This window comes from Cucumis melo, chromosome 9, assembly GCF_025177605.1.
Source record: "Cucumis melo cultivar AY chromosome 9, USDA_Cmelo_AY_1.0, whole genome shotgun sequence".
Taxonomy (NCBI): domain Eukaryota; kingdom Viridiplantae; phylum Streptophyta; class Magnoliopsida; order Cucurbitales; family Cucurbitaceae; genus Cucumis; species Cucumis melo.
Window position 1 is genome coordinate 15578511 of NC_066865.1, and position 13798 is coordinate 15592308.

The window sequence follows — 13798 nt, forward strand, 5'->3', positions numbered from 1 at the left end:
TAAGGCGTTCAACCTTATTCATACACTATAGACCGTTTGGGCTATATACTCGAACTTGATTCACGTTTATGTCCTACATAAAGTTTAAGTCTACACTAGATAACCTCTGGACCTATAGTATTCTGATTTCACTAGTAAGTTCTCAATAACCACTTTATTGAATAAAATATAATTTTAACTACAAAATACAAGTTTTAGGACATAAATTCCAACAAATTCCCACTTGGACTAAAACTTCTAGCGTGAGAAAACAATATAATGTTGAATTTAACTATGAGAAAATTACTCATATGAGTACAACAAACATATGAATACAATAAACTAGCTAGGGCACACCCAAACACTTTTCTGGTAGTCAACAAGGACGAAAGCTTACCGTCGACTTTTATACGACTTCTTTCCTTTTCTTTCCTTTTCTTTCTTGATTGATAATGTCTCACGGAAAATCTATACACTTGAATTGTAATCATAACAAGATGGGGAAACAAACTTGAGAGTAAGTCCTAACCGATTATATAGATATTCGTAAGCACCAACAATATTTATATATATACTTAACTAAAAGAGATAAAAGACAAAATAAAGAAAGTAGGAGCATTTACTAACAATTATCATACCAATAAAAAGAAAAATGAAGAGTACATTTAATTGTAGTTCAAACGAAAAATATTTGATACCCAAAAAAGGTGTTCTCAATCTAAAAAAAATCAGGCTAATAGATGTTTTAATTAAGTAAATTTTGAATATAAAGTATGAGTTTTTTCATAATCGAACAAAATAATTAAATTTATTGTAATTGATAATACTAGGTAGGGATACAAGAATAACACAACTCGAATAACCCGAACTACTCAACCCATAATATTATAAGGGTTGGATTGCGTTATTTTAAAATTTGGGTTGAGTTAGGTTTTTTTGTTTCACTACAAGAAATCTGGCCTTTAATGTCGGGTGGAAAAAATGCAAAATGGGCTTTAATGTCGGTTTTCAAAATGCGGACGTTTAATGTCGGTTTTAAACCGACATTAAAGATCCTTCTTTAATGTCGGTTTAAAACCGACATTAAACGTCCGCATTTTGAAAACCGACTTAAAAGCCCCTTTGTAATTTTTTTTTATTTTTTTAATTTGGTAAAAAATCAAGTTTTCTCTCTCTTACTTTACCTTTTCTTTTTTCTTAAAAGTTTATATATAAATTCTCCTCCTCTCTTCTTCCTCCTTATAACTTTGAAATCTTCTAACCCTAAATTTTCCTCCTCTCCTCCTCTCCTCCTCTCTTTTTTTATTTTTATTTTATTTAAATTTTTTTTGCGCTTTGAGAAGTCCTTCCCAGTTGTTGTATTTCAAGCTCATTCTTTCCTATTTGTTTCTTAGGTTGGCTCTCAGTGCACCATTCTTACAGATAACTATTGTGAAGATGCCTATCATTTACTCCAAACTCCATTGTTGAAGAATCTTTTGGTAACTTCTTAGAAAATTTGTTCTTATTTGCTCCAGTTTAAATTCTACGTTCTCTTGAAAAATATTATGATAGAAGATTCTTTGAGTTTTCACTTCAGACATGTGAAAAGATATTTAGGTAAAATGAGCCGTATACAATTCATAGTATTCTTGTATATATATTTAGGTAAAATGCCAACCTTTAGGTATAACCATGTATACATTATTCATTTGCTAGTGGAATTTAGATTTCACCTTGTGCTATGTGAAAAGATGAGGAAGATGCATTCTTGAGTTATTAGTTTATGCTCATAAGATGTTTGATGAAATGTCTCATAAAAGTCTCTTTTTCTTATACATTGAGTGAGCGTTTTGTTTGGTTTTTTAGTATTATTTTTGTGAATATAGGTTGTTCGAAAGATGCAAACTCCCAAGGAATGTTGGTTTTAACATAGGAAACATATTGTATCATTGTATTATTTATTTCTTTTGTTATTGAAATGAAAGGTTTTGGTTAATATTTATATTCTTCATCTAAGATGGACGAGAAAAAGGAGCGGAGGAGATTTGCTGACGGTGAAAAAGAGTCAAAGACGATGGAGCAAGCTTGGGTGGTAGGGCAAGGAGGGACCGGAAGCGGTTTGAGGATCAAGTGAAGGAAGAAGATAATGGTGGAAATGTTGATGAGAAGCATGCGAAAGTGATGGAATACAAGTCCAAAGGAGACGTGGAGGATGGAAAAGTTCAGTTTGGAGGCACCACTGATGAAAAAAGGTCACTGGGGAATGTAAGTTTCATTTTGCATATGTTGTGTTTTATTGTAAGGAATCACACCAAAAAGGTGATTTCTTTATCTTTTATTCGATTCATCTTTCTGGGTTTTAACCTCTCTTATTATGGATTTGGATCTGCCTTTCCTCTTCTTTTGCTTCCATAAATTTCTTACCCTTTTTGGATTTTTAAGCTTTTATGCAAAACAATTCATTTTTAGTTCCCAAAAGGGTAGATTTGCTCTTGCTGATTGAACTCACTGTTTGTTTTTATTGGTTTTCTTGTCTCTATATTTTATTTGGTTCTTAGTTTCTATTTTTGAGTAATTTTGGTAATCTATTTTATAGGATAGTTTTTTTCTAAATAATAATTAATATAGGATGTTACTGGAATGTCTTAAATCATGGCAGTTGGGAAAAAATTAGCTAAAAATAGAATTTTTATCAAACTAACTTTTCAAATGTTCTTTTGAAATTTAGCTTTCTAATAATTTTCTTAATTTGTATTGCTGTTGAACATTTGTGAGTAACAATCCAAGAAAGCGAAAAGTAATATCAATTGAAGTATTGATATAACTAAATTTACCCTATCTATAAGCTTAGCTGGGAGATCTTGTTTTCAAACACAGTTATGTAATTAGTATAACTTTTAGCGATATGAATGTATAATAAAAATGAGTTTCTTACTTCTTTCTGTTCTGAAAACATGCTTAGTTTGTTAATTGTGCCAAATAAAATGAAGTTCTAGCTGTTGGCTGGATTTGGAACCCTCAATTGCTTTTGTTTGCTTATGCTTATTATTTCACACCTGAAAAATCAAAGCAAAAAAGAAGTATTTTAACACTTTGGTGTTAGTTTGGGATTACATCGTATTAAATGAGGAAAAGAAAAGAATGGTCCCCTTACAGTAAACTTTGGACTCTGATTAAGGTGTTGGTTGAGGATAAAAAGAGGATTTCTCAGCAAATTTGATTTGAATGTAAGTTTCATTTTGCATATGTTGTATATAAATTAATTAAAGTAATTTAATATTGTTGAATAGCCTCTAAGAATGTAATATGTTCATATACTTTGAAAATTTTAGGTAAAGGAAAATGAGAAGGCTTTGGTTGAACGTGGACAGTGCGATGTTCCAAACTTGGTTCATAATAAACAGCCCATTTTTGGAATGACACCACCAATTCCTTCTTTATCTTTCGGGTATATTCCTCTTTCTCTCTTTCAACTGAGAAATCTTTTCTCCTCACGTTCATAGATACGTACTATAGCTTGTATTGATTCAACTATATCATAATTTCATCGTTAGAAGAAAGAAGCTGTCATTAGTTATTTTGAAGGATAATTGAGATACTAAGGAGTACTAAGTTGGTATGATGAATTGTTTCTTTTTTTATATACTGATTTACTTTTATTTCTGTATTTTTTTTCCTTTTTGAAAAATTGAAAATATTAGAAAAGAAGATGAATATTTTGTGGAGGAAGATGGGTGGACTCAGATTTTGTCCCAACTTCAAATTAGTTCAAAGGAACAACCCTGCTCTTCTCTTTTCTTCATTCTCTACCACTCGGGCTTCTTACAACACTCTCGTCTCTGAGGTACCATTTTTCTTTCACTCTCCTCCTTTTCATTTGTTTCTTTTTTATGTGGGCTATGACATTACTGCAAGTTTGGTAGGTTGAAGTTGCGAGTTTAATTGAAAGGGATCTCTATGGGTGAAGTTGTGAGTTTAATTGAAAGGGATCTCTGGATTCAAATTTGTAATCTCATTGAAAGGGAGCGTTAGTCTTATATTCAACAAAAAACCAACTTCCTTATATAATCTAACTAAATGGTACTCAATACTGGGTTGTGTTTTTTCTTTTGGATTTTTTCTGCTATTATTGTTGGACGAGCTGTTATGGGTGATGCTAAAATGGCAATGCAGACTAGGAGTACTAGTGGTAACTTTGTTATTGTTGATGTTGCAATTTCTTTAATTTTTATGTTAACTTTGAACTTTGAAGTTACTAAACTTTGAGTTTAATTCATTTGCAATGTCTTTAATTTCTATAAGTTAATTTTGGACATTGGAGTCAGTAAAATTTGGGTTTAGTTCATCTGCAATGTCTTTAATCTCTATATGTTAATTTTAGACTTTGGAGTTAGTAAATTTTGGGTTTAATTAGTTTGTAATTTCTTTAATTTCTATGTTCATTTTGGACTTTTGGAGTTACATATATAGGATCACGTTATATTTCGAGTTCTTTTTTCTACCTAATCTCCTTATTTTGATGTGATTATTAAGTGAATTTAACTACTTATTAAATGCATATATTCTACCTCAATGTTTAAATACCTCACGTTTAGCTTTGTTTTGGTATTGTTTGTAGAATGATTGAAGTTATATGGGGTTGAAAGCTGAGCAATTATGTAGATAGCCAGACGATCATTGAAGGTTGAAGATTGAAAATTGAGAAGACGTTTAGAATTTTTCTTATTTACGTCTTGTATTAGGATCTTTTTTCATATACTGTTGTAGAATGTATATATAAACACAATATTAAGTTTTCATTTTGTGTATACAAATGTAAAAGATAAATATTATAGTTTCTAAAATAATATTTATTGATTCGTTGGAGCGAGAAAAAATATTTATCTATATGGATTCAATGTTGGTTTATAAAAAATGGACAATAATACAAGAATTAAATAAATATAAATTTCTAAAAATGGACAACAAGTCTTTAATGTCGGTTTTAAAACGACATCATAGCCCAATCGACATTAAAGGGCTTCAATAACACTATCAAAGATGTCGGTTTAAAACCGACATTAAAGCTCAACCGACATTAAAGGGCTTCAATAACACTATCAAAGATGTCGGTTGAAAACTGACATTAAAGGCCTTTAATGTCGTTTTTAAACCGACATTAAAGCCCAACCGACATTAAAGGCCTTTAATAACGCTCGCAAAGATGTCGGTTGTCAAGTGACATTAAAGCCCTTTAATGTCGGTTTTAAACCGACATTAAAGGCCAAATTTCTTCTAGTGTTTATTTTTTTCAAGTTGGGTTGGGTCTCAAGTTGAGGTTTGAAAAATTCGATTCAACTCAATCCAACCCGAATTAATGATATTATATATATTTATATCAAGTTTTATAATATGATACTTGGAATGTTTTTTGATTTTAGAAGATTTGGATTATATTTTACTCTTCTCTAGTAATACTAGCGGGTTTAAAATTTATTTGTTAAAGTATTATTATATTATTGTTGTAGTTTATGATGTGAGGATTTATGGATATGGTGTCATAATGTTTTGAAATTTAATAAATATTAGAAATGAGAAAAAAATCACAACCTTATATATCCCAACCTAACTAACTCGACCTAAAATATGGGTTGAGTTGGATTGGGTTGAGATTGCTCATGGGGTCATTTGGATTGCCAACTCAACCCATTTACACCAACTAATTCATGAAATATGTTATTTTCAAATCAATACTATATTTGAATTGATTTTTTTTTATTATTTAATACTAAAATTTATTAAATTAAATACAACAAAGAAGGTATCTAAAGGTTAAAATTGACCCAAATTTATGAAAAATCTAGTTATAAACTTGGAGATATTTGTGAAATGTTGGTTGGAAAACTAGTTCTATCCGTTATTTAAATCTTTCTTTAATTTATAAAGAATATGATTGAGAATTGAAATTTTGTTCATATCTGATAAGTTTACAAAGATTCTACTTTTAAAAAACAGTATGGATTAGGGAATAAATTTGAAAATAGTGAGAATCATCATGGGATTAAGAAAGTGATCCTAACAAATTTATTCAAAATAAACTATAATCTTACTTACCAAACACTCAAAGTAGATAAGATTTTCATTAATCACTCCATAGACTCTAAAAAACAATTATAAACACTTTCTGCTATTTGGGGTTATGATTATAACTTTCCCTATTAGCAATGTGATATGTATGGTATAGTAATATATGCTTGTTTTTCCATGCAATTAACTTGCCATCTTTGAAGAAAAGAATCCCACCTTTTTCTATCCTTTGGCCAAAGTGACAGAAATTAATTATTCCTTATACCTTTAGGTCAAGGTTTCTTGGACAAGAGATTGACATATTTTCACCAAATTCCAAAAAGAAACATTATTTCAAAGTCTTTGAAGAAATAATGTTTGCATTTATGTGATAGTTTTCTAAGGGAATAACTTTACAATTTTCAACCAAAGGACATGATCTTCAACTACTTTTGTGATCAATGTAGTACTAAGAAATTAGGATATCAAACATGTGTTTCATATTTGAAAGCAATATGGTGCCATTTGGTTTGGTTGGTATTTAGTCGATTGGCTCCATTTTTCAATCATGATGCAATTCCCTATTTATGACTAAAGTCTCCTGTTTTAACTATTTAAATTTAAAAAAAAATTAATCTTATAAATATTATTTGCAAGTGCCAATTTTCAAAACCCATGTCTAAGTTATTAAAACTATATAAAAAAATTTAAGTTTTTACCCAACTTGTTTTCAAATATAGCAAAATAAATGAAAGTATTTAAAAATACAGCAAAATTTTATGATCTATTAATGATAGACCACGGTAGACCGTGATAGACAATTATCTTTATCATGGACACAAATAGTAGTCGATCTATTTTTATCTATAATTGATACTACATATTTCGTTATATTTGTAAATTTTTTCAGCAATCTTGTTATTTTGAAACAAATTTTCTTTTTAAAATTGACTTTTATTTTTAAGAGGAATTGTCAAAAATAACGAAGTGAGCAAAATATTTACACTTCATGACAAGATCAAGTATAGTGAATCTTTGTCATTTAGTGTTCTTTTATCATTAGGTGTAAATAGTTTATCTTTATTATTATCTAATAGATTCTTAACACTTTCAAATTTTTGTTCAATAAGTTTTTGAATTTTAAAAAGTGACTAATAATATGTGTTTTAAAACATAAAATTTTGTCTTATACATCACTGAATTCTTTTCATAACGAATAGGTACTCAAACCTATTTGACAACTTTTATAATTCACAAACCTACTTGTACACAAAATTCAAAGTTTAATCAATTTTAAAAATATTAGATTGATTAAAAGAAAAGTAGATTTAAGAAATAGCATCGTAATATTATTCTAACTTAAGTTGACACATATCCCTAACATCGTCAACATATTCCATCTCTAATAACGTTAATAGCGTAGACTACTCATCCAATAAAAAAAAAGTTATACGACAGGAGCTAGAGAGAAGCTTTAAATACAAAGAATCAAGAAGATATCAATGAAGTAAAGTAATGCCTTCCGTTTAATTAATATACAGAATGCATCATAGTTAAATAAAAAGAAAGAAAAGATTGGATATGGTGCTCCCTACACCAATTAAAGATAGATAGATTAATTTTATTTTTTGAATAGAGAAATATTTGACCAAAATTAAAATTTCAAAAACTTATTAGACGTTTATTCAAACATATTTTTTTTTTGTGTCGTGAAACTACTGTGGCTATAGCCATCATTCAAGTACAAAATTGATTAGAAAAAAAAAACTCCAAGTTCATAGTTGTTACGTAAATTTTAATATTTAGGTGAGATTCTTTTTAAACACAAACCGGACTAAATATGATAATTTATTTAACACATTTCTTAAAAACTACATTATGTATTAGTTATGCGTACCAAATAAGTGTGCGTTAGCCTTTCCATACATACAATTACAGCAATACTCAAGAGACCAAAAAGAAAAAAAAAAAAAAAAAACACATTGATTTGCATTAAAATAGTGTTGAGAGAAAAGCTAAGTTCTGCCCTCCCCACTTACAACATATATATCATTATTCGTATAAAGATTAAAAAAATATAAAAAAGAGAAAAAAAAATATCAAATATAATTTGCCCAAATAGTACAAACAGCCAATGAAGCAATGCTAAAGAAAATCCCTGCCTTCTTCAAAATCATATTCAAAGCTCCTTTTTTCTTCCCCTTTGATCTGCACTCTTCATCTTCACTTAACAAATTTTCACCTTCATCACCACTATTACTATTAACTTTTCCTTCTTCTTCTCCTTCTTCATCAGAGTACACTATGAAGATCAACAAAAGTTCAAGAATTGAAATAATTTTCCTTTGGAAGTTATTCCATGGCTTTTTCAGAGATGACCCACATAAGAGGAAACTAGAGGGTGTTTTTTGAGGTGTTATTTCATGGAGGCTAATGAAATTTGGTGCCATGAAATTAGAGTTCAAGCTTTGGACTTTAACAGTCTCTGATGGTATTGTTTGGTGGAAGAAGGTCTCAGCTACTTGTCTTGTTGAGATGAAGAGCCCATGGTTCACTTTTATTTCCTCGACCACCTCGAAACTCGGGGAGCTCGAGTAGTTCACCATGGTATTGTCTGATCCTTCCATGTCATAGTTGTTAGGGTTTGGGATGTCTTCGTTTATGAATGCAAGCGAGAAATCGTTCATTTCGTCATTGATCGCAATAGATTGATCTTGATTTGTAAATAAGAAAGAAAATTTTGTTTAAGTTAGTAGGTTTAGGGTAAATTTAGTCCTTTTATTACATTATTTATATTCTCGATGGTTAAATAAATTAATTTAATTATGTGTATGGCATACGTAGTTACCTTGAAGCTGGTTTTGATGATCTTCAATTTGAAAGTTTGAAATGTTCTCTATGGGAACTAGCTTAGAATCTTCCATGCAATTCTGTCCAATAAACATGTTTAAATGTATATATTAAGCTTTGATAATTTTTCATCATATGAAAAGTAGAAATTATTCAACTAATAGAAATGAAACTATAATTACAGGTCTCTTATTCAAAAATTCATTATTAGAAAATGAATTATATAATCACATTTTCTTTTATAGGGAAAAAATAGGGCCCTTAGTGTGAATACATTAGAGAAAAAAAACATTTTTAGATGGATTTTTTACAATTTTCTTTTTTTAAAATATGGGTTTCAAATAGAGTCATTGTTGCTATGTAAAAAATGCTTAGGAAAAATACATAATAAAAAACCCTAATATATTTAAATTCTTGGCAAAGTTTCATATTTATTTCATTTTTAAGAAAGCATGTAGTATAAATATAAGGTGACAAAACAAAAGAATTAAATTCATCCAAGATTAAACGAATACCTTGTCGAGATCTTTGCTAGACATTCCAACCCATCTCAAGTTCTCGACCGCAATATCGTCACCGACATTGCCAACGTCTATACACTTAGAATAAGGATCTTCCCATGAGCTTTCCGCATCAAATGTTACAGCAGACTTCCAATCTTGAAACCCATCTTTGGCAGCCATGAAAGCGAAGTCTTGATCATTAGAAGAACAAGCATAAACATTATTGTTGTTGTTATTGTTATTATTGGCGAGCCCTCCATCCCATGTTGTTGCATCAACTGAACAAGATTGGTTGGCAAGCTGTTGAGAGGCCTGAGCCACTGAAAGAATCTCTTGCAATATGTCGGTGGACGCATTGCTCGAACCACCAAGCATGGTGGGGTTTCTCGGTTGCTGCGTTTTGAAGTGATCGGAGTAGCTGGTGTGAGGGTAATCTTCCACCTCCAATGGTGGCATAGTGAAACGGTGTTGTAACCTTGCACATTCTAATGCTATGTCCACCTGCAAGATCATCAATCAATTCCATGATGGAATATCATCATCAATCATATGTGTAACAAAGTTATTGAACTGCTATTGAATCGAAAAGCTAATTAGGCCTTGTTTGGTTTTTTGGTTTTTCAAATTTTTATTTTTTAAAAGTATGACTTTTTTTCTTTACCATTGTTTTCATTTTTTTCTTAATTACAAAACAGCAATTCTTAGTATTTTTCTTTTGAAAAATTTCAACCCATTCGATAAGCATTTAGTTTTAAATTTGTGGTTGAAAATGAGGATTATGAACAAGCACCCACCTCTAATTTTATTGTTTTTCTAATCTTCCTTTTAATATAACATTCTAAAATTAAAAACCAATCCAAATTTCAAAAACAAAAGAAGAAATAGCTTTTAAAATTTTAATTTTAGAATGACTACAAATACTACTACTCTTGTACTTAATAACTTGCAAATAATTATAAAAAATTAAAAGTAAATAGATTTAACTTTAAAAACTCAAAACAAAAAACGTAATTGTTTCCAAGCGGCACATACTTTTTCTATTTATACAAAACTCAATTTCATTTTGAACATACTCATAAAAAGTAGATAGCAAAGCAAAGAAATGGAATGGAGTATGGCTCATAAATTTAATTTCAAATTTTGAGAAAAAAAAATCAAATAGTTACCAAAATAGAAAACCTTATATAATAATTAAAAATCTTATCAAAATTAAATGTACAATAATTTTATTACACAATGATTTATTCATAAACAAATTTGATCCCTAATCAATTTAGTCAAAAATTTCACTAAACTTTAATGAAAAATTTCAATATATGGATTTAATCATTACAAATTGTTAAAAATTTAAAAGTATTTACCAAGATTAAATGCTAAAAACTAAAGTTTAAGGATCCAAATAGTTACTATAAAGAAATTTCCAAATACCAGAAATGTTTTTGATGAAGATTTTGAACCTATATGCGGATATTTGAAAGAACGTGAGCTAAATCAATACTGACCTTGGAAGGAGGGTACGGAATATTTGCATAACTTGGGAATGAAGGAGCTGAATTAAAGGCTTCTTGAGATAAGAATTGAGACCATTTTGTTTCTCTTGCTCCACCAAACATGTCAAATGAATTACAATCCTTATTAACCATATGAGATTGTGATTGTGATTGTGATTGACATTGGAAAGCATCTAATGGCATTGAATAATTTGAACTCTCTGGTTCAGAAGATTGGTCACTACTGTTCATGAAGTGGTTAGAAGAGGAAGTCATATTGGAATATGGATGATTATCTTCTATTTTTGGTGCTATAGTTGCACTCTTCTTGAACACACGACAAAGTGCATATGCATCCTGATTACGATTTTAAGAAAAATAATTAGTTACACGAAATCCTTAAGTTATGACTTGTATAAAAGTTTAGATATAAATACGAAACCTGCAAGCCAGAAGAAGCGACTTCGCACTCTCGATCATCGAGACGATATTCGTGCATGACCCAATCGGTACGAGCGCCGTGTGGGGCACGGCCACGATAGTAAACTAGGGTTTTCTTCATCCCCACAGCCCTTGATTGGGAATTCACTTTCCTATCTTTGCCTGTGGCTTTCCAATATCCAGCTTTGGTTGCTCTATTGGTTCTTGACCCATTTGGATATTTTCTATCTCTAGGGCTGAAGAAGTACCATTCAAGATCCTTGCTAGGAAGCAATGACTTTCCTGTAATTGAAAAAACAAAACCCTAATTTTACATTTTTTTTCTTATTGAAAAATAATTGAAATTTTAGTATATGTACGAAAATTTTAAAGCATTAAATTTAAAGATTTGAAGCCATTTTGATTCTTTTCTGTAACCTATAGCTTTCTTTTTGACTTGAATGTTTGAGGAAATATTTGTCTCAAATAAGAAGCTTCATAAATAAAGGCCAATAGAGAGAGAGAGAGAGAGAGAGAGAGAGAACACTTTTCTTTAATAAAGCTAAGCCCCCACCACAAACAAAATTGATCAATAATAAAGCAACATCATTCTTACCCTCCATTTTTCACTTTATATTCATACACACACACACAAACACACACACACACACACACATATTCTTTTAACTAATTTTAACCATAAAAGAAGAAGAAGAGAAAAAAAAAAGATATAATCTTTAATGGAGTACTTAATTTGAAGATAGGGAAAGCTTTCTTGTTTTACTTGCCACTCCTCTATCTAATCTCTTCTAATTTTCAAATAGTTTAAATCTTGATGATTAAATGGGAAAAAAAAGTTAACCCGCCTGAAGACTCAAAGAACAATATAATAAAAATTGTAGTTTTTAGGTCAATACATAAGGTTTAATTTTACTATCCAATTTCAAACCAAGCATGTATGGATTTTATTTCACAAGTATTACTTATACCAAATAGAGATTTTGTCTCTTGTCCTCCATGTAAAACATAGGACGACGATAAAGAATAGAAGATGAAGTAGCATAGAAAGAGTAAAAGTTAAAACAAATAATACCTGGTAAATCCCATGGCTCACATTTGTAAAGATCAACTTCAGGGATGATCTCAAGCTCGATTTCGCGACCGTTGATCTTGCGTTTGAGGTAGTACGCAACGAGTTCTTCGTCGGTTGGATGAAATCGGAAGCCAGGAGGCAATGAAACAGGAGCCATAGGATTGATTTTATTTTTCAAAAAACAAAAAACACAAAAAAGGACAGGCCTCAATCAAAAAACACTGAGACCAGTCCTTACAAAATCAATAATATCACCTCCAAAACCCTACAAAAAAAAAAAAAATACATACAAACATAAATATCATAAATGGGTCAAAGATGAAATTTTGAAATTAGAAAAAAGTATCAGAATAGAGAGAAAAACCTTTGGAGATGGAAAAAAATGAGAGAGTTTTGGGAAGAGGAGAGGGAGAAAGAATGTGGGAGTTTGGGATTGGATATGAAGGGGTTCTGTTAAGATGCAAACAAAAAGAGAGAAAAAAGAAAAAGGTGAATGATAAAAATAATAAATAATAAAATACAAGGTATTGTTCGCTTTAATTTGCTTTTGATTAATTTATTTGGATTACAAATTTTTTTTGGAATAATTATAATAGTTTTATACATATTTATAAATATATATTTATTTTATTGAGTATGTGAATGGAAAATTATCCCATGCTTCGTAATTGTCCTTTCTAGGATTCTTCGAATCCACATGTTAATGTTTATAATGTTAGATTTTGTAATGTACAAGGAACGAAAGAAAAAAAAACTACCTTAATTAGTTAATTAATGTCTCTTTCATATGTCACTTTTCTTTTATCTCTCTCTTCCGATCTATTTTATTATCCCAAAAATCACCAGCTTTTTTGTTTTCCTTTCTTTTTGACCATGTACACTAATTTCTTTTCTTTTTTCTTTCTGTTTTTGGATATAGAGAGAATATTAATTATATGTACGGGTCCTTGGTTTGAATAGTTAAGTTTAACATCATTGGTTAGGACATAAATAACTACCTACCTTTAGGGTTACAAAAACTATTGCTTTTTACCATCCTCAAGTTTATTTCCAATGTAATTCATAGTTGTGTTAGGATTTTACCAATGACACTCAAACTAATCGTTGTGTTTCAAAATCGATTGGGTTTGGCAACTGATGATCATTTTTATTATAATGAAAATACTACAATATAATGTATTGTATGAACTAAATCTCAAAATTAAACTAATTGTTAATGAAAGAAATCTATCTTATAAGAGGAGTGTGATGTGTCGTGGTTTTTCAAATATGAGATTTCCTGGGATTCTCTCAACGTACCATCGGTATCTTTTGGGTTCACCATTTTTTATTGGATCTCAATTTCTTTTTATTGAATCGATTACCCCTTTGGATTTTTTAAGCTCTTATGCCATATAAAATAATATGAGGTTTCATCTTATAATCAATTGGTAAGG

General features: G+C 30.0%; 2 protein-coding genes across 2 annotated transcripts; one reads left to right on the forward strand and one right to left on the reverse strand.

Moving 5' to 3' along the window:
- The first annotated feature begins 2180 nt into the window (after positions 1-2180).
- On the forward strand, positions 2181-4617 carry LOC127151028 (uncharacterized). Its single transcript, XM_051090264.1, has 5 exons — positions 2181-2226; positions 3140-3188; positions 3294-3409; positions 3663-3805; positions 4580-4617. Exons 1-4 carry the CDS (start codon positions 2204-2206, stop codon positions 3802-3804), a joined length of 330 nt encoding a protein of 109 aa, XP_050946221.1. The 5' UTR covers positions 2181-2203; the 3' UTR covers position 3805; positions 4580-4617.
- Positions 4618-7870: 3253 nt separating this feature from the next.
- Positions 7871-12795, reverse strand: LOC103501372 (NAC domain-containing protein 45). The gene is made up of 7 exons (XM_008464944.3): positions 12727-12795; positions 12363-12627; positions 11292-11572; positions 10862-11206; positions 9372-9860; positions 8855-8936; positions 7871-8719 (listed from the first exon to the last, which is right to left on the reverse strand). Exons 2-7 carry the CDS (start codon positions 12517-12519, stop codon positions 8106-8108), a joined length of 1968 nt encoding a protein of 655 aa, XP_008463166.1. The 5' UTR covers positions 12520-12627; positions 12727-12795; the 3' UTR covers positions 7871-8105.
- Between the last annotated feature and the right edge of the window lie 1003 nt (positions 12796-13798).